Below are 25,635 nucleotides of genomic sequence, written 5' to 3' on the forward strand. Positions count from 1 at the left end.
AGTGTAATGGTTAGTGGGTCAGCCCCATAGTCAAGAAGATCTGAGTACAGATATTGTTTTTGTTACATACAGATGACTCTGGAAGAAAGGAAAGGTTGTTGGGTGCAAGGAAGATAATGAGTTCTGTCTTTAACATGTTGAGGTTAAGGTGCCTATGGGCCATCTAGGTGGAGATGCCCAGCTCATGGCTGGTGATATGGGAGCGGAGCTCAGAAGAGAGATTAGGATGTGCTGTACAGGTCTGAGAGTCACCTGCATAGAAATGGTAATTGAACCCATGGGAGCTGATGAAATCACCGAGAAAGAGTGTGTTAAGGGAGAAGAAAAGACCAAAGACAGAGTTTTGGGAGATACCCGTGACTGCTGGGGGAAATGTCCATCACTGCTCTACTCCTATACAGAGACTTGAGCCAGAGGTTCTCTGCACCTGAAGACCCTTACCTGGAGCCTTCTTCTTGTGTTGCATTAGTAGTGACTGCAAGAAGGAGAGGAAGATGCCAGTTTGTGTGGCACCTTTGTTGCTGGCTGGCTGAGCTGTCCATCAGCACTAGGACAGTCGCCAGTGTCCCTGGTATCATAATCGATCAAAACCATCCCTAACTTGACAGCTAGCTAGTGACATTGATGAGCACAGCAAGAGTCTCCCCCTCCCCTACATTTTAGTGTCCTATAACAATCTCCGGGGAGTTTTTAAATTAGAAAATACCTATATGTGACTCTGGCTTCAATGGAGGCAGATGGGGCATACAGGTGGGAAGTAAACGGTCGTTTATGTTGCACCTTTGCCTTTCTCTTGGAATTTGCCTTGCATATGTTTGTTATTTAATGTTCTAGCTACATTTTACTTTCCTCTGATAGAATATAACCTTCATAAGAGTAGGGACTCTTTCATTTTTAACTTTGCATGCCCAATACCTGGAAGAGTGCCTGACAAAAAGTGATTACATAATAGATACTCGTTGATGGATTGATGAACGGATACAAGATAATTCAAAAGAAATACTTTTTTCCATTTTTATCCTGGTGTTTCCAGGGCTTGCTTACTTGGCACAGAGTTATCACTACCACCACCACCACCACCATCATCACCACCACCACCATCACCACCACCACCACCACCACCACCACCGCCGCCACCGCCACCATCACCACCACCGCCACCACCACCACCACCACCACCACCGCCACCGCCACCACCACCACCACCACCGCCACCGCCACCACCACCACCACCACCACCACCACCGCCACCACCACCGCCGCCACCGCCACCACCACCGCCGCCACCGCCACCACCGCCACCACCACCACCACCACCGCCACCACCACCGCCACCACCACCACCACCACCACCATCACCACCACCACCACCACCGCCGCCACCGCCACCACCGCCACCGCCGCCACCGCCGCCACCACCACCACCACCGCCGCCACCACCACCACCACCACCACCGCCACCGCCACCACCACCACCACCACCGCCACCGCCACCACCACCACCACCACCACCACCACCGCCACCACCACCGCCGCCACCGCCACCACCACCGCCGCCACCGCCACCACCGCCACCACCACCACCACCACCGCCACCACCACCGCCACCACCACCACCGCCACCACCATCACCACCACCACCACCACCACCGCCACCACCACCACCACCACCACCACCGCCACCGCCACCACCACCACCACCACCGCCACTGCCACCACCACCACCACCACCACCATCATCACCACCACCACCATCACCGCCACCACCACCGCCACCACCGCCACCGCCACCACCGCCACCACCACCACCACTACCACCACCACCATCTGGTACAGACAAAATGTTTAACAAATTGTTGAATTGAATTAAGATTGACACTGGAATCTGGAAACAAGGCAGAAAAGGCTAGACTTTCTCATGTCTCTCTACCCTCTTCTCTGTAGAGTAGCTCCGTACCTGAGTGAATGACTCAGACTGCCCTGGAACGGGTGGTTCTTTCCAGGTTTTAGCCAGCATGAAGCCGGTTTTTGGAAGCTGGGAAATGAGGTGAAGTTTGCTAGGCCATCCATTCCCATGACATCCCAACCCATTCCAGCCCCAGGGGTTGGGGTTTATGATCTAAGACGGCCAATAATTGTGTAAATTCTCAGAGTGAAACACATCCTTATCCACAGGATTGTAGTAGGGTGGAACTCTGTGAAATCATGGAATATTGGAGCTTAGAAAAGACCTCAAAGATAATGGGATTTAGTTTACTCATTTTGCACAAGAGGAAACTGGGACACAGAAAGGGAAAGTAACTTTCCCAAGGTCAGTCAATCAGTTAATAACCATTGATTAAGCAGCTGCTATGTGCCAGGAACCCTGCTAATTGCTGGAGATAGAAAAACCAAAGAAATTCCTGCTCTTGAGGACTCACAATCAAATGTGTGAGACAATGTGCAAATAACTATTACAAACAAGTCATAAAATAGATAACAAAGAAATAACCAGAGGGAAGGCATTAGAGTTAAGAGGGACTGGGAAAGGATTTCAGTAGAAGGTGGGATTTTAGCCAGGACTTAAAGGAAGCCAAGAGACAGAGATGTGGAAGGAGAGCATTCCAGGTATGAGAGACAGTCAGAGAGAATGCCCAGAGCCTGGAGCCTGGAGATGGAGTGACTTGTTTCAGGAATAGCATGGGGGCCAGTGGCACTGCATTGGAGTGTGTGTGTGTGTGTGTGTGTGTGTGTGTGTGTGTGTGTTGTGTGTGTGTGTGTGGGCGCGAGTGCGTGTGCATGCAAGAATGCAATCTCAGGTGTAAGAAGAAAGGAAAGGTGAGAGGATAGATTATGAAGGGCTTTGAATGTCAAACAGAGGATTTTATAGTTGGTCCTGGAAGAGTTGAGGAGACATTGGAGTTTTTTTAGCAGGACTATCAAATTTGACTTTATGAAAATCCCTTTGGAGGCTGAATGGAGAGTGGATTGGAATGGGGAGAGAGGTAGGCATGTAGGCAGGCAGGCAGACCTTCCAACGGGACATTTGAATAATTCAGTCATGAGGTCATGAGGACCTGCACCAGGGATGGCTGCCAGAGGACAGAAGGGGGCAGACTGGGGAGATTTTAGGAAGATTAAGTTAATCAGAATTGGCAACAGATTAGTTATGGGGTGGTGAGAAATAGTGAGGCTCGAGTTGTGAGCCTGGGGGACTGGGAAGATGCAGGTCCCCTTAGCCATAATAGGAAAAGTAATAGGCCCTTGAAAGGTCTTGGGGGTCTCCCACCCAGCAAGAGGCAGAGCTGGGATTAGAAGGCAGGTATCGTGTCCTTGAGCCCCCATAGGCTCTCTGCTCCCAAGGCTCTGAGAGGGAAGAGAAGGGCCTCATTACCTGTGGATGTGTAGGAAAGCCTCCAGCCTCCATTCTCCCCTGAGTTGTCACTGTGGAACAGAATCTGGACGCTGTTGCTCTGGGTGTCGATGCGCCCTGGGGATTTCTCTCCACAGTAAGGGCCAAACTCTTTCTGCCCAGCCTTAATCTGCCCGGGGACAAAGAGAGAAAAGGGGGGGCAAGATTACAAGGGGGCTTGTACCATGCCTAGAACCCTTCTCTTCCTCTCTCAGGTTGAGGGGGGTTGGGCTCTGGATTCCTTCATCTGATGGATTTGACAGGCATCCCTGTACTTGTACCTCCTACGTGTGAGCAGTGTGCTCGGTGCAGGGACACACGGCTAGATACTCAAAAATCCCTGACCTCAAGGGGGTGGTGGTGGTGGTGGGCTTTACCATATCTAGGCAGAGAAGTAGGAGCAAGCTAATTTGAAGAGGGAGAGAAAACCCACACCAGGGTCTGGGGAGGAGAGGGAGATCAATAGAGGCTTCCCCAGCACCAAGATGAAGCCTGGAAGGCAGCCGAGGATTCTAAAAGATGCAGGCAAGGAGGGAGTGCATTCCAGGCAGGAGCTCAGCCTGGACGAAGGGCAGAAAGAAGCAGGGGATGCAATGGGGAGTTTAGAGAGCACCCAGTAGTCAGCTCGGCTGACTTGGAGAGTGAGCAAAACAGAATGAAGTGAAGGAAGTCTGAAAGGGGGAGCAGGAGCCAGTCTGAGAAAGGCTTTAAGAGCCAAGCTGAGGAGCTTGTACTTTATTCCAGAGGCAATAGAGAGCCAGGAAAGATATTTGAGCAGGAGAGTGCTTTCCATCTATGAAGGCCAGCCTTCCTTGCCACCATTTGGTTCCATCTAGACCCCTAAAAGATGGGCTTGTGTTTCAGTTTCAGGGAGGGAAAAGGGAGGCCATGAAGCTGTGTCTGGGCAGATGACAGATGAGCAGAGAAACAGCTAGTCCGAAGAGCTCATTCCTTCCTAAACCCCCTCGAGGCATGTGGATGCCATAGTTTCAAGTCAGGCTTGTCCATTAAGCCCGTGCTTGCCAAACCCAGGCTCCCAACAGATTTTCCCAGGATTCCTTGGCCAGGCCATTCTGCTTTCTGTGCCAGAATCAGACATTTTGAGCAGAATGGGACCTCAGCAAGCACCAAGCCCACCCCTCTCATTTTACATATTAGAAAACCGAGGCCCAGAGAAGTTAGATGACTCATCCAAGGTCACACAGGTAGTGACAGAGCCAGGGTGTGATCCCAGGTCCTCTAATTCTGGAGACAGAGCTCTTTCTGCTGTACCATAATGCCCTCTCTGTGCACATCACAAGACTCCTGACACCCTTCCTTGTCCTGCCCAAAGAATGGGTCATATTTCAGTATCCATTTTCAGAAGGAAATGAGACATTTAGTTAAAATGTAGAGTTTCTCAGGTCAACAAGGAATGCAGTGGTGCCAGCTGTGTATTGGCCACAGATTCCCAGAAGGACATTGGACCTAGAACTTAACTGTCCTCTCTCATAAGGTGACTGCACTGGGAAAATAATGGTGTGGAAATCAGCAATCCATTAGACATGAGGGCATTGCAGCAAGCACCCAGGGCATGGGCTCACAGGCCTTTGCCCAGGGATGGCGATGGGTTTCCATGAGCTATATTTTTATGGTCCCATTCCCTTTGTGACCAAGGTCTTGGTCAGTGTCACTTATTAACTCCTCATGGGGAAGTCCTTTTACTTCTCCTGGCCTTTGTTTCCTCATCTGTAAAATGAGAGCATTGGACTGCTTTAGGACTTCTCTGGGGCTTTCCCTCATTCCTTCCTGCTCCAGGGAACTCATCAATGGAGTTTCATAATCCTGGAAGACTGAATCGGTTTTGGTCCTCACCTCTCATCAGTCTTCTCTGCCCCTCTGATTGGACCCTCCGAATGGAGGGGAGGGCCATGGGCTCCAGGGCCTCTTTTGAAAGAGGAGGCCCAGCACAGCTACATGGCTTTTGGACTTCTCTGGAATTCTCTATCATGCCCCCACACCAGGTACCTCCCCTCCCCCTTCTCAGCTTCTTTTTGCATATTGTCTTCCCCCATTAGAGCATAAGGTCCTTGAGGGCAGAGGCTGTCTTTGGTTTTATTTGTACAAGATCTGGCACATAGTAGTTACTTAATAAATATTTATTGACTGACTGACTAGATGGTCTTTAAGGTCCCTTGCAGGTTTAAATCTGTGAGCCTTTAATAGGAGAGCCCAGACCCACAGTGGATCTGGCAGGGATGAGATCCATATCTGTGTCCACAGAACAGGATTTCCCCAAAGCAGGCTTAACTAGCTCTTACGGACATCCATCACAGGACCCTGAACCCTAGGCTGATATCACAGACCTATCGGAAGGGATGTGACTTGCCCAAGGTCACACAGCTAGTCCTGGTTAACCTGGGACTCACCTCCAGGTCCAGGCTGCTTCCCCTTTGTCTTGCCTGACCCTCCATTCCCAGGTGCATGGCTCTGTCCCCTTCTCTCAGTCATTCTTACCTTGATGTAATCATAGGGGCAGGACACTTCGGGGTGGTCTTCGACATCAAAGCTTTCCTCAAACTGGAGAGTGATGACAAAACCATCTTCCAGTTCAATTCTGTAGAGACAATCGGAGCTCTTGGGGTATGGCCCCGGGAAGTCAGCGCTAGTGATCACACCGGTCCTCTGGGTGAAGAGGTTATCACTGCACTCCACTGTTCAAACACAACCACATACACATGAGCCACACAGCACATAAGACAGGCCCCAGTAGCTCCAGTCCCTCCCATCCCCCCAGGCCCACTGGCAACTTCCTTGGTATGTGGACGACTAGGAGATAGAAAAAGAAGAGTGTATCTGACATCTGAGCAGAGCTTTACGGAGTCCAAAAGACTTTCATGTTCATCATCTCACCTAGGGCTCCCAAGGACTCTTTGGGTAGGCAGGGCAGGGACAGGCTAGGCCCACTTTGCCAAGATCACTCAGGAAGTATTGGAGGTGGGATAGAATCTATACTGATCTGTTTGACAGCTTCTATACGCACAGGAAAACTGAAGCTTGTGAGGGAGGGGCTTGCGACTCATTTTTGTCTTCACTCTCAGCACTTGGCTGGGGGCCAGGAAGAGCTTTGTAGGGGTTTGTTGGACTGAGTGTGTGCAGAACAGATGCTCCACTGAAGACACTAAAAACCCATGAAGCATTAGAGGCACCGAGGAAGATCCATTTACAAACAAGGTCCCTACCCTAGGGAAGCTTAGAATCCAATGGGGAAATGAGATACAACATGCTGAGTATTTAGCACCTAGGGTTTATATATATATACATACACACACATATATACATACATATATACATATACACACATATGTGTGTATGTATAAAGTTTTGCAAAGCACTTTCTACATTACATTATCTCATTTAATCCTCAGCAACCCTGGGGAGGTAGGTGCTATTATCTCCATTTTATAGATGAAGAAACTGAGGCAGACAGAGGTTAAGTGACTGATTCGGGGTCACACAACTATTAAATACCCAAGGCTTTATTTTAACTTAGGGCTTTCTGACTCCAGGTCTGGCTCACTATCCACTGTGGCACCACCTGGGTGCTTCTGTGTATGAGTATATACGGTTCTCAAGGTCAGTCGGTCAGTTGAGGATCCCAGATCTGGGGCTGGAAGGGATCTCAGAGGCCATGTAGTCCACTCCTTCAGTTTACAGATGAGGAAAGTAAGCCCATGGAGATGAAGGGACTTGCCCAAAGTCACATGGCTGGCAAAGGGTAAAGATGGGATCTGAACCCAGGGTCTCTACCTCCAAATCCAGAGAATCTGGAGGGGATTTGACAGCATTTTTAGAGCTTTCTCTCTTGGCCAGGAACCCTTGCACTACCATATTCCCGAGATCAAGTTCCTCAATTGAAAGTCAAAAGAGTCTCTCCTCCTCCATGCAGCCTGCCCAGACCACCTCGTTCATCATCTTTCTCATCTGAACTCATAACGCAGACTTTGTGCTTCTTGTCAGATAATTACAGACTGTTTGGTGGCACCTTCTGTTCTCTGTCCAACTGTGTCTCTCTCTAGACTGGAATCTTCCTTTGGGGGCTCAGTGCTTGGCATGGTGGGTAAAAATAACAGGTATTCCAAAAATGTTTGCTGAATTAAAGGACAACTCCCCCCAAGACTTTGAGAAGATACCTACTCATGAACGTGCCTGCTGCATTTTCTAACTCCTCACTCCAAACATAATTAGAGAAAGCTGGGGAGCTGAGCAAAGGCTTTGTTTAGTCCTGTAGCTATAAGCAAAGCTGTGGTTTCCTTGGTTAACCCTCCCTAAGTCCTGCTGGTGAGCTCACTCATGTTTCCTCTTCTTGCTGCTGCTTTCCCTCTTGAGCAATCCCTGGGGGCTCCTTGGCCACCCCAGTGCTTGGCAAGGGGCTGCCTGGTCTGTGCCTTTGCCAGTGGGCAATGCTAGGCCTCCAGCTGGCACTGGAGGTTCTGTCTGTCCAAGAGAAAGTTGGCTATGTGCTCTATTACTTGAGAGACTTGTACCTGGGTGGCCAGTGGATTCCCCAGGGACCTGTGCCTTCCTCCACCTCTGTGAGTGAGCTTGTAGTAGTGAGTGTCGCCTGCCAAGTTCAGAGGAGGGACTCACTAGAAGGCACCCATCTGTATCTTGGGATAGGTATCTATTGGCACCCAAGTGGAGCAGTCCTACCCTTCTGATGGACAAAATGCAGTATTTTGGTGCCAGGGGATTGAGATGGATTTCTCGATGATCCTTTATCAAGTGCTTACTGCATCTTGAGTATTGTGCTACAGAGACAAAAACTAAACAGCCCCTGCCCTCAAGGTGCTTACATTCTATCTGGGGGAGTGGACAACATAGCTAACATTTACAGAGAGCTTTAAGGTTTGCAAAGCACCTTACATGTGCTATCTCATCTGATGCTCAGAATAAGTAGGTGGCACTGTTATGTCCATTTTGCAGATGGAGAAACTGAGACTGAGAGAAATTTGCCAGCTTTCTCAGGCTTCCAGTTTGAAATATGCACCAGTTCTCAGGAGAGAAACTAAAGCTAAATATGTAGATCTAGGAATCATCTGTGTGGACGTGAGAGGTGAGCCAATGGGAGCTGATGAGCTCATCAAGAAAGAGAAGACCCAGGGCAGAACTTAGCTACTCAGTAACTCAGTGACCGAGGGAATCATGGGTGAAGATCCAGCATAGGAGACTGAGGAGAAGTCAGAGAGGTAGGAGGAGATCTGGGAGAGCACCATTTCAGAAAAACCTAGGGAGGTGAAAGAATCTAGAATGAGCCAGTCATTCTAGTCATTCTGCAGAAAGGTCAAGGAGAAGGAGATGGAGAAGGTGTCATGGTGCAGGGAAAAGAGGAGCTGAGCACCAGGGACACACAAAAAGGGCAAAGACCTTCTCTGCCCTCAAGAACTCCCTTTCCAGGCACAAGAGGGGAGGCATGGCCAGTAGACAGGAATGCAGGGACGCTCAACTCTGGAGCTGCCTTCTAGTGGTTCTCAGAGGACCAACGACAATAATGGTGGGAGTTTATGTAGCACTACAGAGGTTCCCCAGTACTTTACATATGCTATCTCATTTGACCGTCATGGTGTGAGGTTGGAGCTGTTATTATTCTCCATTTTACAGAGGAAAAAAACTGAGGCTGAGAGAGGTTCAGTGCCTTTTCCAAGGTTGCACAGCTATGAAACGCATGAGGCAAGATTTGAACTCAGGTCTTCACTTCCTAGCCCAAGCCTTTATCTTGTATGTCACCTATTTGCTAATACACTCTTATTCATTAAATTTTGCCTGGTAGTAGTGACTGGGTCAGGACACCCTCAAACACAAGGTAACCCTACATTTAGTCCCTGGAAACATTCCACCTCCCCTCCCTAAGAGTTCAGTATTTTTTTCTTCCAAAGCCTGGTCTAGGTGTTGTGGTCTTTCCCCATTCACTTCCTATGTGGGAGATATGTAATATTTTTGAGCTCAGCACTGAGAGCTGTTTGGAATCTAGCATAGTACCTGGCACATAGTAGGTGCTCCATAACTGTTGAATAAATGAATGAATAGAATCCAAGGGTCATGGGTCATTAGAGCTAGAAAGGACTTTAGAATTTATCCAGTCCAAGACCTCATTTTACAGATGAGGAAACAGCCTGAGCAAGGAGAAGGTGGCCCATCTTGAGGAACAGATAGAGCATGGATCTGGGTGCATGAGGAAGACCAAGGTTCAAATCCCACTTCAGACATGAGATTATGTCAGGACTGGGATATAGGCTGGGCAAAGGCTCAGAGTGGGGAGATGGAGCTTTCACTCGCTGAGAGTGGCAGTAATTAGACCATTTCATCTGGAACATAACTCGTGTAAGAGGGAGTGATGGGAAATCAGTCTGGAAAGGAGGGAGGCTGGAATCAGACTCTAAGGGTCCTTATCTCATGGCTATTCCCTACACATTTTCAACCTCAACCAAATCAGGAAGCTTTTGCTGAGCCTGTTTCCTCATCTCTAAAATGAGGAAGGACCCCTCCCCTCTTCTGCTTTGGCAATGATGGTGTCAGTGGGATAGAAAAGGGGAGAGAGTCTTCTAAGAATTACTTAGCTCTTAGATCATCCATCAACATTTACAGCTGGTCTTCTAAATGTGAGACCCAGCCTTGTCTGGTGACCAGTAAGTGGAAGTATCACTGAAAGAATTGAATGTAATGGCTAATGATAGATAGATGAATGAAGCATTTATTGTGCACCTTCTGCATGCTAGCACCGGGGATTCCACCCGTCCCCCTCATCCTGTCCAGTCCTATAGGACTGTGTCGTTAGGTCAGATTCAGGGGTGGCTGCTCCCAATGGAATCTTCTAAGTTGGGGGCGCAAAGCTGCCGGTCTCTCTTACCTCGGCAGGTCCTGTTGTCTGTATGGAGAATGTAGCCAATGCGGCAGGAGCAGTAATAGCCTCCAATGTAGTTATGGCAGTAGTGATCACAGGCGAGCTCCTCATCACTCTTTTCTGTACACTCGTCCACATCTGGGGGGATTGAGGGGGTGCATTAGCTGCTGAAGAGGGGAAAGTGGAGGGCAGTAAAGCAGATAGAGGTGACCAGCCTCCACAAACACCCTGTACCCTAAGAGGAGGGGGGAGGGAATGAGGCAGCTTCAAGAAATCAAACAGCCCCTATGCCTCAACTTACCCACCGCCATGTAATGGGCGTCAAAGCCAGTGAAGCGTTCCTCATTGGAGAAATCTGATCGGAAGGTGAGGGCCATGAAGGCACCTGGGGAGAGGACCACTTGCTGGCCAGGGGCTTGTTCCGTGTCGGTGGTCTCCCTCCCACAGAAAAGAGCCAGCACCTGGTCCTCGGCTTCTACCTATAGGAGAGGCAGGACAAAAAGATCAGGTCAGCCTAGACCCCAGACGCGGATAGGAACCCTTCATGGCTATGGAACACTTCCCTTCAGCTGCTCTGGGAGGTTGCTTGTGTGAGGATGGCTATAGACTTTTTTTAAATTAATTTTTTGTTTTTAGTTTACAACACTCAGTTCCACAAATTTTGGGGTTCCAAATTTTCTCTCCCACTCCTCCCCAACCCCCCCCCCCAAAGATGGCATGTATTCCAATGTAGGTTCTCTATTTACCTTCACATTGAACTTATTTACATAATAGTACAATTGTAACGAAGAATTATAACCAATGGAATGAATCATGAGAAAGGTGAAGAAACAGAAGCTCTGGGAGGTTGAGGAAAGCCGCCAGCACCATCTGACATTTCAGCCTAAATCCTTTAATGTTTGCAAGGCACATTACACCCATTAACTCATTAGGTTCTCACAACGGTCCTACGACTACACGGAATATTATTAGATCTGTTTTACAGATGATGAAACTGAGTCTCAGAGTTACGGTAAATGGTCTAGGGGCTGTCATCCCTTAAAGCCTGAATTAAGCATTCCTAACCTAAGGACTAGTGTTTGTCCATTGCCTGTGTCATGTGGCTAGGGATGTGGCTTGGGATGGAGAGAAGAGTCTGGGTTGTTAGAATTCTGGGAATGGGTCTATTCAGGCTGCTGGCAGCATTGTAGGGTGACTGAGGCTGCGAAGGAGGCTGCTCATTGTTCCACAAAAGAGGAGCAGATGGCTGGGTGGTTTAGTGTCTAGAGTTTGGGCTTGGAGTTAGTAAGACCAGGGCTCAGATCATGCTCCAGACACTAGATGTGTGACCCTGAGCATGTCACTTGTATTTCATTTTCCTCATCTGTAAAATGGAGACAGTAATACAACCCCCCTCCCTGATCCTAGTAGAATAACTTGGACGAAGCACTTTTCGAACCTTAAAAGGGTATTTAAGTGCTAGCCCTAAGTATTGCCCTCAGAGATGGGATTCTCATGCAAGGGAAGTGTTCACAGTTTTATAGGAAAGTGGTCTTTTTAAACAGGCAGTCTGCAAAAGCAAAGGACCTGCTACTATTCCATTCAGTCCAACACAGTACAATTTTACTAAGTGCCTACTATGTGCTAGGCTAGTTACTGGGGTTATAAGACAAAAACAAGAGTCCCTACCTTCAGGTAGTTGACTTTCTACTGAGGCAGACACAGGCACTTACACAGATAAGTAGATATGCAATATATGTGAAGGAATGGGGTGGGAAGCACCAACACCTGAAGGAACAAGGAAATATCTCATGTTGGAAGTGACCCAAGCTGAGCCTTGAATGAGGAAAGAAAGGAGGTGTTCCAAGAACGGGGCACAGCCTGGGCAAAGTTGCAGAGGGGGGGAGATGGGATGTCATGTGCAGGGAACAGCAGAGGGCAGTTTGACTGCATCAAGGGATTCGTGAGTAGGCCTCATAGACTGAATCCAGATTGTTAAAGAGCTACGATTTGATGTCCATAGGAAGACAGGGAAGCTACCTGACCAGGCAGGAAAGTGACATTATCATGCCCATGCTTTAGGAATGTTGTTCTGATGGCTGCGTATGGGAAAGATGGGGAGAGGCTTGAGATGGGAGACCCCTTAGGAGGTTCTTTGTAGTTCAGGCATGCGGTGATGAGGGTCTGAACCCAGACGGTGGCTGTGTGGTAGACAAAGGGGGAGATGCTACGGTGGCAGAATTGATAAGGCTTGGCTTCTGATTGGATATGGGGCGGGAAGTGGTGTGAGGGAGAAAGAGGGTCCAGGGTGATTCCGCAGATTCAGGTTTGAGGGACTGGGAAAATGGTGGTGTCCTTACAGAAACAGAGAAATCAGGATCCTTACCCGGTAGGTCTGTATAGAAATAGTTTTTCTGCGTATATGTGTTACAGGCTGAGGGTGGAAACCTGCCCTTGACAGATGGATGTACCTCCTTAAGAGCAGCCAGAAGGGCTCTGCGTGAGATCAGAGGGCTCTATAAATCATTAGCTCAGGCTTCAGCTGAGCAGAATAAACAAACCCTGGGGGCACACAGGAGTGAATCCAGCTGCCTTGATTTGCCTTTCCAAGAAACCAAGGCCAAGTCTGACATGTTTGAAGTGGGAGCATCTCAGGATTTAGAGCTGCTTAGAAATCTCTTGGTCCAGCCCAGCGATTTATGGAAGAGGCTCAGGATGGTACAGGAACTATCCAAGCCAACACAGGCTGTCTCCTGAGTGCCTTCTTGTGGGCACAGGGCTCAGTTCTGTTTGCTTAACTCAGGCCAGAATTGCCTGGATGATCAGCCTCACAGAACGCTGTAGCTGAAAGCTAGAAGGGAGAGAGCTCAGAGCAGGGACTCTGGGGTCAGGAGGGAGCTGGCCAACCTCCCTGCTTTATAGAAAAGACTCTGTTAAAGAAAGTGGCTTCTCAAGGCCACACAGCTCATTGGTGGGATCAGACTAATGATCTGTTTACTTGATAACGCCAGCTAGCCTTGATATGGGTTTTTAAGGCTTGCAAAGTACCTTGTAAGGTGAGGCCAGCCTCCCGGCTGTGTAATCACACCCCAGGTGTCTTCCATATGTGCTCACCTTTCTTGACTGTCTGTATCATAATAGATTAGTCTGCCACCAGTGATGTGACCTGTGTTTTAAGTCTGTCCATGGGAACATCCAATAACTGCTCTGGGATTCTCAAAGAGGAAGCCATGGGGACACTGATGGTCAGTTAGGGACCGTCCATGAAACAGAGATTGTCCTTTGTGGATGCTCCTGAGCAGGTGGTACATGTGGGCAGAATGTCCCAGGGGGGGCTGCTCTGGTGGTGCTTGGTGCTTGCCAGGATAATGGCCTCAAAGTGCTGAGACCCACTAGGTAAGAACATTCATTCCATGGCACTCTTTTGGTTACAGTTTCAGGTCTTGCTGTGGCTGAGAAGTCCATGAGCTGGCAGCCAACCTTCTTGGGCTGAACCTCTGAGGCCATCCCTGAGTGCACAAGGTTTCAGCCTTCCAGTCAGGTAGGACCTGTCAAGGCTTGCCCTCTGCTGTCATCCCCTCCAAGAACATGGGATTGCCCCCACATCATTGCTGGGGAGCAGGCTCATAGAATCACAGGCCTGGAGCTAGAAGGGCCTGTAGAGAGCCCATCCAAGCCACACTCTCATTTTACAGGTGAGAAAACCAAGGCTCAGAGAAATGAAATGACTTATCATCACATTAAGCGGTGGAACTGGGGATTTCAATCCAGGTCCTTTGACTTCCAAGCCCGTGCTCTTATAGAATGCTGGGCACTCAGCTGATATCCACTGACCCCATTGACTGACCCACCCAACTGTTGTGACTTCATGTCTGCCCCAGGCAAGGGCTGCAGCTGAAATCTTAATACAGGCCCTGTGAGTGCCCATCGACCACCAGTAAATTAGCCAGCTAGGCTTGTTTGGACACTTCTTTCAACACAATGGTATGTTTTGTTTATTTAAGTGACAGTTGTTAGGTCTTCATTAGGGGTTCTTGGCAAGGCAAAACAGTGTTTAAAAACAATCCAACCTCCTTCCCCAAATTAGACTGGGGAGAGAGGTGGAGAGGAGAGGAAGAGAGGGAGAGGAGAGAGAGGGATGTGGAGCTCCATCTACAAGAGGAGCTTCTTGAGAGCCTCCCCTTTTGGGGGATTCTCCTGCAGTCCGGACTCTGTGCTGGATCTTCTCCATAACCAAGGTGAACACATATCCCGCAACCTCAGGGGATCAAGGGACATGATCTGATCCTAAGCTATGTATCTAGAGCAAGTTAAACAAAACCTTCAAACCTTTTTTTTTCTCCTTAAGAGTTTGAAGTAATTAATAAGAGGCTCATCAGCCATAGTTACCATTTGTTATACCTGTCAAGGAATCATGTGATTTACTCTCACTGAGTCAATAAGTATTTATTAGATGCCTACTGTGTTCCAAACACTCCAGTAAACAGTCCCCGCCCTTGAGAAGTTGGAAATAACACAGAAGAACTGGTTTAAATCCTGACTTCATCACTTACAACACATAGAACCTTCAAAATTTGTTTTCTCAACTCTGAAATAAGGATGTTGGACTAGATGACCTCTGAGGTCCTTCCAGATCTAGAGGTGGGATCTAATGACCTCTCTGGGCCTCAGTTTCCCTGGCCTAGATGGCCTTTGAGGTCCCTCTCATACCAGGAATGGCATATCTGACATGCATAAGAAACACCCTGGTGGAGTAGAACCTTTAAGGTTAAATTCTGCTCCCTTGAATCAAATGTTGTTTCATGGTCAATGAACAAGAAACCCACCAGGATCTTGTACTCTGCACCTGTCAGTCAATGGTGTGTTTGTAAAGATGTGTAATCTGCAGCTGCCTCCTGCTCCGAGAGTCCCCGTCAGTCTGAAAAAGAGGACTCGTCATCCACTTGGATTGTCTTGTGTGATTAATCAGGTTAATCTCCTCTGAGTGACTGTGGATGTCATTCAGGACATTTGTCCCAGTGATATTGCCAGGCACAAGTATGGGAGATGAAGCCCTAGTTAAGGGGAAGGGGTAGACTGGGTGCCATCTTGTACTGGCTGGTAGTATTACTCCATTAGGGCAGATAGGCAATCTGGTGGAAACCTGCATGATTTTGACTCTTAAAGGCTGAAGAGATAATGTCAATAGGAGTCTCTGCCTGGTGGAAGGGCATGGTGGGCCTGGACATCCCTCTTGCACAGTGGACTATCCACATGCCCAGAGGTATGTGGCTTCCTTTTGGGAAAGGCACCGGCCAGGCTAGAGAGGTCCTGGAAGTCTTATCTCCCTCCCATGGGCCTGATCCCAGTGAGGACATGGAACAGGGCTGGGCCTCTGGCAGTCACATAAACAAAGAGGTTGCTGGCCCCGTCAGGCCCTGCTGCCTCTTCCGTGAAGTGTATACTTTCCCTCAGATCATTTACAATCCCAGAGCAGCCTGGTAATCAAATTCTGACTCCTTGTTTGGAGAGTTTGCCTCAGGGGTCATTGAGTCAACATTTTCACTAGAGAAGCTTCCTCAGGCCGGGCAGCGTCAAACGTGAAAGTGGAACTCTCTCCAGTAAACCCCCGAGGGGCTCCCCTGAGCTCTGCGGGCTGCCCCCCTTCACTTCCTGCTTTTGCTACCATAACTCTCACTGAACGTTTGTCCAATGACCTCATTCTCCTGGGCCAGTCAGTGCCTGGATTCACGCTTTCAATTCAGCCTTCTCTCCCAAGAGCCTGTCCGGCTGTTTCTGACACAGCTGGGTCAGCCTGGTATCAATGCCTTGCCCTGTCCTGGGCATGGTAATGTCAGAGGGGGATGCTGAAGATGCTGAAGGAACTGTCCCTGTCCTGAGATAATAATAGCCAACACACCAATCAGTCAACAAGCATTTATTAAACATGCTCTCTATATGCCAAGCAGTGTGCTAAATGCAGGGGATACAAAGAAAGGCCAGCCCTCAAGGGGCTTACATTCTAATGGAGGTGACCACATGCAAATAGAAGGCTCATGCAAATTATATACCAGGGTAGGGGGTGGTCTCCTACAGAAGATGGTATTTTGAATTGAGTCTTTAAAAAAGTCCAGGAATCTATGAGGTGAGAGTGAGGGGTCAGAGCATCCCTGATAAGGCAAGAGTTGGTGCAAAGTCCTACAGGGGGAGATGGGCAAGTCACTTCACCCTGTGTGCCTCAGTTTCTTCACCTGTAAAATGAGCTGGAGGAGGAAATGGCAAACTACTCCAGTATCTTTGCCAAGAAAACTCCAAATGGGATAATGAAGGGTTGGACAAGACTGAAATCAACAATGACGGAGGGCGGAAAGTACATGAAATATTTATTGAACTGAATTGAAAACTGGAAAAATAGTGAGAGATCAGTTTGTAAAACCCTTTAAATACAAAGCAGAAGATTATAGACATGTTCCTAGAGGTCATAGGTTGCCACGGAGGTTTATTAAATGAGGTGGTGGTGGAGGAAGACACCTTCAGCCTGTGTTTTAGGAAAATCATTTTGCAGCCGAGTGGAGGATAGATTTGAGCTGGGAAAGACTTGAGGCAGATAGACCAGGGAGGAGGCTATTGCAATTGTCCAGGAGAGGGAGGATGGTGGATGTGTGCATGGAGAGAAGGGGTAATGAAGCGGAGAGAAGAGGTGTGACAGAAGGAGAGATGGCGAGGTTTGGCAAGTGACTGGGCGTGGGAGGAGGGGATGGGGTCCAGGAGGGTAAGAAATTGAAGATGCCACCAAGTTTGCCAGCCTGATGACCAGGAGAATGGAGATGCCCTTGTCAGTGATGGAGAAGTTAGGAAGGCTTGAGGGTTGGGGTGGTGGCAACAACAGCTGTAACATCATGTCTGTGAATGCTTTGCATCCATTATCTCATTGGTCCTTACCATGGTCCAGGGAGATGCAGGCTTGTTGCTGCTGTTTTTTAAATCATCATTGTCATTTTATGAGAGAAGAAGCTGAAGCTTAGAAAGCTAAGATCATAGGATCGCAGGATTGTGGCTTTAGAACTTGAAGGGCCTTTGAGGTCAGATGGCCCAACCCCCTCATTTTACAGATGAGAAAACTGAGTCAGAGAAGGAAATGATTTACTCAGTGATTTATGTGGTTTCTATTGATAGTTACTGTATATTAAACATCTATGTATTATTGTGAAAATAGCTCTGACCTCCTAAAAAGTTCTTGTGGACGGACCCTCCAGGATCGCTGGACCACACTTTGAGAGTCGTTGAATTGTAACAATCCACTTCTCTTGAAAGCATCTTAATGTTGGCAGCAGCAGCACGCATCTCCCCCAGGGACTCAAAAGGACAGCCTCCTCCCAGACCACACCCCAGTGCTCTGCTTATCGGCTTCCTGGAGCCACAAACCCTTTCTCTGGGCTGTTCCCATCGGATCCCCAAAGTACTTCACAGTCCGATTGAGGCAGGCACCCAGGGGTTAATTCAGTAAGATCCTGCCTGTTTTATATTTGTGCAGGGAGGTGCTTCTTATTTCCTTTCCCCCAGGGAGCCCTCCCATCTCCTTTCCCAGCAGAGCAGACAAGTGGTTTTAAGGACTGCATACTTTGTGTTTTCGTTAGGCAGTGTGAGTGAGGAATCACAACTTCAGTGTGAGCTTGCTGCTGGCTCAACACCTTCCAGGTGTCACAGGGGAGGGTATCTCTGATGTACTCCTACTCTGTGCCTTCGGGATCCCTCCCTAGCTGGACCCACACTGGGATGGGGTTCCCCCACTTCAATTTTATCAGATGTCAGCCAGTGACTGGCATCTTGCTCACAGAACTGCCTTTCTCAGAGGGTAATAGGGCATTTACCCTGGTGTCTGTGGGCTACACTTGAAAACTCTGTCTGGTGGCTGGGCATTGTCAAGAGGGGTCAGGCGTGGAACCAGGAAAGAAATGGGGAAGAGGGAGAGAGGGCGGGGTGGGGAAGGGCTACTTCGGCACTGCCTGACCACCCCCAAGCCTGGCTTCCTGCACCTTCTCACTCCCACTTTCCACTGAGTACTCTGTAAGTGGTATCTTACCCCCCCCCCCCCCAAGAATGAAGGCAGGGACTGGTGTCTGTCCTCTTTGCTCTTCTTTGTATCCCTAGCTGTTAAGGAACAGTCCCTGAGACAAAGTAATATACATGTTTTCCTTCCTTCCTTCCTTCCTTCCTTCCTTCCTTCCTTCCTTCCTTCCTTCCTTCCTTCCTTCCTTCCACCTTCCTCTCTCCTTTCTTCCCTCCCTTCCTTCCCTCTCTCTTTTTCTGTCTGTTTCTTTCTTTCTCCCTCTCTTTTTCTCTGTCTCTTTGCATTGATACCAGGCTGACTGACGGCTGTGTCACAGTCAGACAGCTTCTTGGCCGGGGGGAAGGCAGATTGCCTTGTTTGAAACTGCTTTCCATTCTGTTTTCTTCTCTGTGGATGGGGGCATCCCCTAGGAACATGTGAAGTCTTTAAGAGTTTTTGGGGGGTCCTTGTAGCTAGAGTTCCTTGCACACAGTAGGTGCTGAGTAAATGTCAATACAGTGCCTAGTATGAGTCAGTAAGTGCTTGTTTCATTCCTTCCTTCTTTCATTCATTCAGCTGAGCACAGAGCACTGATGGATGGCTCCAAATCCCAGAGGAAATTTATTCTCCTTATTAATTTCATTCTACCCCCCCATGAGACTTATAAATAAAAAAGTTCCTATAAATGTGAATAAACATTTTTACTAGTTATTAGGGTTATTTCGTTTCAGCTGAAATTTTCTAGATGTATGTCAGGCCAAAGAGGGGCTCCATCAAGAAAAAGTGTGCGCTATTTTCTTTGGGCATTAGTTCTTAACCTGATAGCTCTACAGTTCTGCAAGGACCCCTGGCATCCTTGGCACCAGGATTCTTTCCATTGACGTAGATGGAAACTCCACCATGCCTGGGCGGAGCATCGTTATGAGTGGCTGGAGCCAAACCCCTCAGCACCAGCCTCTGGTGACACATCTCTCCCCAATGAACTTGGCCAATCCTTGGGTGTTGATAGGGCTAGTAGCTCCCCAGGCCTAGGGGGACCCCCACATCTTGGAGTCAGCTCCAATGGCAAGTGGATTGTTAAATGATCAGGGTGAGCACTTATACCTTAGAAATTGGCAAATGGTACACATTGAGGCTTGGTTTATTGTTTTGTTGATTGTCTAGACTTAAGAAAGAGGCAGAGAAAATGCTAATAATGTCAATTAATCTTTGTTTTTGGAAAGCCAGTTGTTAAACATTTACCATCACACCACTATTCACACCCCAAAGGAGCCCTTCCCTATGAGGGGATACGAGGTAGGGTTGGATTAGATCACCCCCCGACCCCCACTCCTTCCAGTCCCTGACTCTATGGTCCTATTATTCAAACTCAACCTTTACGGCACTCATTTTCCACATCTCTGAAAGGGGGTGGGTGGGCTAGCTCTGAGATCCTTTCCAGCTCATAGGATCCTATGATTTTAGGACTGAAGCAGGATTTCCCTCCTCAATATTTTTGATCTTTCTTCCTACTCATTGTCTTCAGCTCTCGAATGAAGACAAGGGGAGGCACGGGTGGATAAGAGGACTGTGGAATTAAAAAAATCGAGTCCCGCTAAATAGTGGCGATGAGACGAAATAACTCACTGCTCTTTGTCTCGGTTTTCCCTTCTGAAAAAGTAAGCGATCGATGCCCGTTTCCCTCTCCCAGCGCTCTTAGGAAGTTTTTCTCCTCTTGGGACAAATTCTACACCGGGGGTAGGTGACCTGTGACTCAGGGTGGGTCCCGAGATACCCTTGGGGATATTCTGTGGCCCAACCACACGGAAATGCCTGCTGCCATGATCATCGGTGGGTGACGTCACTAGTGAAGATGCCAAGGCCTGGAGAGGCTTTGCAACTCATCCAAAGTCACACAGCTCGTCAGGGGCAGGGCTGGGACCCCTACTGCCCCAGGATTCCTGTCTCCCAGGCCTGTGACCTGATGTCTGTTGCTTTTTCTCTCTCTTGGACTTCTCTTACTCTCTTACTGTCTTTCCCAATGTCTCCGACTATGCTTTAGGCCTGGCAGGGGTAGCCGTGATTGACTCCATGGGCCCAGGAGATGACCCCAGTTTGTTGACCATGCTGTCCCAGGTGCGAACATCAGTTTCATGGATCATATTGGTTTTAAAACTTAGAAAGCCATTCAGCGGTCATTGTTTCATTCGCATCTCACAAGAACCTTGCGAAGTAGGTTTCTGGTTAATATTATCTCCATTTTCCAGATGAGGTTAATTGACATCGTGGTCATAGCATCATCAGCCTTTAGCTGTACGAAACCTCAGAGAGCATCATTTTACAGATGACGAAAGTGGCTGGGACCCAGAAGGAAGCAGGTTAAAGCCCCTCGGTGGGTCAGTGGCCAAGCTGGGACCAGCACTGATGTCTCCATACTCCCAGCCTATGTGAGGTTGTGTCTGGTAATAAGTACCAGGACCAAATTGAAGAAGGCGCTAGACACAAGGAGGGTATTGTTCCTATATCATGGCCAAAGGCCAAAAATAATGGGTGGGACAGAGCAGCAGCTGGCAGGTCCCTGGGAGGCTGGGAAAGTGGTGGCTGCCAGGATGCACCCCGGGTGGGGAGGCAGGGGGACAAGAAAGGGTTAGACTCAGAGTACAAATGCAAGAGAGGAGAAGAAAGGGCCTGAGTCCTGGGAATCCGCAGACAGGGACATCCTGCAGGTGGGGGGCACAGGCTTGGCCCTTTATTCCAAACAGGGGCTTGGAGGGGGATGTCTGGGAAAGAGGAATGGGGAGGAGTCCTGGGAGATTTCCCCTTCCAGCTCCCTTGCCACGGTGAATAGCCTGGGCTGGAATTGTGGGACACCGGGGAGGAAGCTGTTTGCTCCTCTCCCCATCTCTCTTTCAGGGAAAGAGGGAAGTCGCATTCACATGCAAATCCCCTCCCTGGCAGTAGAGAGATGTGGGCAGCACAGGGCTCCGGCGGCTGGCCAAAGTAGGGAGGGGAATAGCCCAGGAATTGGTAGGCAAGGAAAATTAGATCAAGACGGGGATGCTGAGCTTCCCGGGGCAGGGTAGGGGAATGGGGGGAGCATGGAACTCATTTTCAGGGTCATTCCTCTTTTGGAAGGAGGAGAGATGACCAGGGAGGGGGAAGCATAACCAGGTGCCTTGATGCTTATAAATGATTTGGGGAGCTGGGCAAAACAAGGGAGGGAGAGGGGCAAGAAATGACTGGTAATTTCCAGCTCTATTGGGGAAGGAAGCCTGGCTCCACAGCTGAGGCTACTCTAGGAACTTAGACTCATTGAATGTTACTGTCAGAAAGAATCTAGAGCACTGATTTGGAACCACGGGATTCTGGGTCTCAGCTCTGTAACTTTCCACTTGTGTGACCTGGAGCAAATCACTCATCCTCTATTGACTCAGTTTCCTCATTTGTAAAATGATGGAGATGAATGTGATCATCTCTGAGGTCCGTTCCATACCCTTAATCTGTGATCCTATAATCTCTCCTTCCTCAGATTTTACTGCGAAACCAGCCACATGCTGGCAAATACTTAACAACCAGCTGTCCAAAAGAGCATGACATACTTAAGTAGAATCTGCATTATCCCATATGATACAGCCCTAGAACCTGTTCAACAGTTCTTTCTTTTTATATAGAAAAGATTCAGTCTCTGACTTGTGTTAATAATGGTTTGTTTTTTGATAAACGGAGGAAATAGTTATTGTTGGAAGGGTCGTGGAAAGACAGGTACACGAATGCATTGTTGGTGTACCTATCAATTATTACAACCATTTTAAGAAAGGATTTGTAATTACATAAGCAAAATAGCTAAATGTCCATACCCTTTGACCCAATCCTATTTCTGAGGTCACTGACAACAAGAAAGGTCCCAAACACACCAAAATATTTATAGCAGCACTTTTGTGACAGCAAAGAATTGGGAACAGAGTAGATTCCCCTCAACTGGGGAATGGCTAAACAAATTAGTGTCCATGAATCTCATGGAATATGACCGTACCGTGAGACATGATACATGTGATGAATGCGGAGAAGCGTGGGAAGACCTACATGCTCTAATGCAGGAGATGTAAGCAGACTCCAGAGAACAACAGATGAAATGACAGCAATGATTTAAGTGGAAAGAACAAAAAACTCAAAAAGATTAAAGTGAATGTTGTGAAACTACAAAGACCCAACTTGGCCCCAGAGCAGATAGATCCTTTGTAATGATTATGATCGGCTGTGATTCCTGAGAAAGCCCTAACGGATCATTGAAGAGATGGCTGGTGAACGTCCCCACAAAAACTTAATCTGCATTATTAACATTTTACCATCACTTTCTTAAGTCTAGGTCACCATCAAAACTCCTGTCAAGCTCTCATCTGTAGCTTTTTTGGATTTCTGAGATGTAAATGCTCACACTGAAAATTGATCCATCAGTTTGCTTTAATTTGCAAAAGACTTTGCAAATATTGTCTCATTTGAACCTTACAACAGTGCTGGGAAGTAGGTGCTAATTATAATCCCCATTATACAGATGAAGAAACTGATGCAGACAGAGGTTAAATGACTTGCCCAAGGTCATATAGCTAGCAAGCATTTGGAACAGGAGTTGGACTCCAGTCATCCTGACTCCACATCCAGATCTCTAGCTACTGTATCACCTAGCTGTCTTATGAATTACTTGGGGCAAACAATCAGCTAAATGTGGTTTCATATTGTGACAGCAATGGTCATGCATGTGTGTTTCGATTCATAGGAGGCTGATACAGAATGTCTGAGCTTGACCAAATGAAAAGGAATTGCACTCTTAGTTTTCTATCATTTGAGTCCCAGATTTTGCACCAGACCCACATCTTTCTTTGCTCTCTTTTGTTGTGTTTTTAATTCTTTGATTTTGAGGAATAAATATTAATTTAAGGAAATGTGCAGAAGCTGTCCTTCTTAAAAGAGCATACTTCAGTGGTTAGAAAAGATGTTGCAGTGGCTGTTGGGTGGGGAAGTCCAGTATTTTAATGATCATTTCAATGTCCCTAGAAACAGAATCAATTGAACTGAAGTGCAAAGGAGATGATGGTCAGAAATGAAAAGCACTACCAAGAACTGATAAACTTTGTGTCCAGAAGAGCTAAAGAAATTCTCAGGAAACAGACAAAGACCTTCAAAGGGACAGAGAGTGGCTGTCATTTCTCTGAAGTGTGACATAGGCTTCTTGAGGTTGGAACAGCAGTAAGACCAATATAAAAATAGGATTGATGTGAAGAAAAATATTTGTCATGGATTAGAAGACAATACAAAGACTGGAATACTGAATATTTGAAAAAGAGAATTCTTCATTCAAGTCTAAATATAAACCATTGTCAGAAAAAGTCCAGATGAGGTTGAAAGTGCGTCTTTCTTAGATTGTAAAACATCCAGCTCCTCAAAAAATGTTTTGGGGATGTTCTACTTCCTTTGGCTTAGCAATTGTGTCCCATAAATGGATTGCTCTTCTGAGAAGCAGTATTTTTCCGGAATTATAGAAATTCCAAAAGAGTGAGAAAATACTGTAGCATGACCATGCCATATGTCAGAGAAGGTTAAGAAATTTATCCAAGAGATGTAGAGAAACATGGTTCAATTGTTTGGGAACTTACTTTATTTCAACCCTACTGAATCATTCATACCAGACTTAGAAAAGTGGACTTAATATTCAATGTGATAAAAATGGGTTTTCATGATAAGTGATTAAGTATTTCTGTGTCATTCTGTCAAGTCATGTAAAACAAATGATTGCAGGAAAGGAGGACATATTGAATGTTCGAAGATTTCTTAGTGTAAAAGCTATCATGTTTATTGCATAAGTAAAAAAAAAAGTAATTATGTCAATTTGTCCTTTTACACCGTTGTACCCCTGTATAATGCGACTGTGTGTCTCTCTCTTGTGGGTTTTAAAATATCTTTGTGACTCCTTTGTCTAGCACAGTAGGCACACCACTGGAGCTTAATAAATACTGGATTTTGATTTGAGTCATAGATTCATGGATACTTAGAGTTGCAAAGGATCTTAGCATTTAGTCTATCCCTCTATTTTTATAAATACAGAAACCGAAGCTGGGAAGGTGAAGAGTTTGCACCAGGTTACTCCCTCCCCCCAGCAAATTAGGGGCATTTCTGTCATTGAGGCCAGGCTGAGGACTTAGATCATCCTAACTCTGTTTTCTTGTCTGTAAAAGGGAGGGCTATGGCAACGTCTACACTAGTCACTCCACAGTCTTGCTGGGGGGAAAGTACTTTGCAAACTGTAGAAACTAAATCAATGCTAAACCAAAGTCTGCAGCTCTTCTGATAATTGTCTTATTCCCTAAGTTTTCTGTCTAGTCTCACCGTTCAGCTCCCTCATTGAAATTTACAGAACTAAAGCACACTGGGATCCACCAGCGCTTTTACTAAATCAAGAGGCCAGTATGGTGAACTAGAAAGTCTGCCAGCTTTGGGGTAAGGGAGACCTTGTTTTCATTCCTGTTTCTGAATTTTCCTTGCTGTGTGACCCCAGGCAAGTCATTTATCCTATCACTTCATCTGTAAAAGAGATAGCTAGTACTACCTTCCATGCTTACCTCACAGAGTTATGAGAACCAGATGAGATAATAAATGTAAAAACTTAAAAAATCTTAAGGGGTTATCGAAATTTCATCCATAATCATTATTAATAAAAAAATGACCAAGCTTGCCTTTGGTCAGTTATCCTCCTTGAGTGCATGCTTTGCAGGAAACTGGGCGTGGAGGAAACAGACCCCATAGACGTTGTACCTGCCCTTGGGTGCTGGAGTGGTCAGCGCCTGTGATCCCAATATCCAAGCTGAACCCTGGGGGTGTCCCTACATGATCCCTACCACAGGATCAATCTTCCCTCCCTCCTTTCCTTCCAGCACTTTGAGATCCCATGGTTACCCTGCAGGCTACACTTCTCACACAAAAATGAAGAGACTCTTCAAAATCAGACATTGGATACAGAATGAACTGGTACGTGCGCGCGCGCGCGCACACACACACACACAAGCCTCGCCCAAACACCCCTCTTTGTGCTGCACACATCAAGCTCCTATAACATGTCTGAATGTATGTATGTGCATGTGCATGTGTGTGAATGTGTGTGTGCATGTGTATGAGTGAATGTGCGTGTGTGTGTGCGTGCATGTGCGCGCATGTGCTTGTGTCTCAGGGTGCAGTTGGTGCTGGGTTTCCTGCTTTGTCTTCACCTTCTCCTGCCATGATTTTCACTCTTTGAACCCTTGAGGACATAAATCTAATTTATGGGAAAATCTATTACTTATCTTGGAATTTTCAAAACCATTTTCTTTTCCCTTTTCCTGTAGGAGT

The 25,635-nt window shown here is 47.4% G+C and overlaps 1 protein-coding gene across 8 annotated transcripts in view; it reads right to left on the bottom strand.

Annotated features, from left to right (window-relative positions):
• MASP1 (mannan binding lectin serine peptidase 1) overlaps positions 1-25,635 on the bottom strand; it is a 102,521-nt gene that overhangs the window by 52,641 nt on the left and 24,245 nt on the right. For all 8 annotated transcript variants that reach the window (XM_036754978.1, XM_036754976.1, XM_036754977.1 and 5 more), the window contains exons 3-6: positions 10,573-10,750; positions 10,278-10,409; positions 5,888-6,084; positions 3,374-3,521 (exon numbers count right to left, since the gene is read on the bottom strand). In XM_036754978.1, coding sequence (XP_036610873.1) covers positions 3,374-3,521; positions 5,888-6,084; positions 10,278-10,409; positions 10,573-10,750 — 655 coding nt within the window. The remainder of the gene's footprint in view (positions 1-3,373; positions 3,522-5,887; positions 6,085-10,277; positions 10,410-10,572; positions 10,751-25,635) is intronic.

The sequence above is a fragment of the Trichosurus vulpecula genome, chromosome 4 (genome assembly GCF_011100635.1).
Source record: "Trichosurus vulpecula isolate mTriVul1 chromosome 4, mTriVul1.pri, whole genome shotgun sequence".
NCBI lineage: Eukaryota > Metazoa > Chordata > Mammalia > Diprotodontia > Phalangeridae > Trichosurus > Trichosurus vulpecula.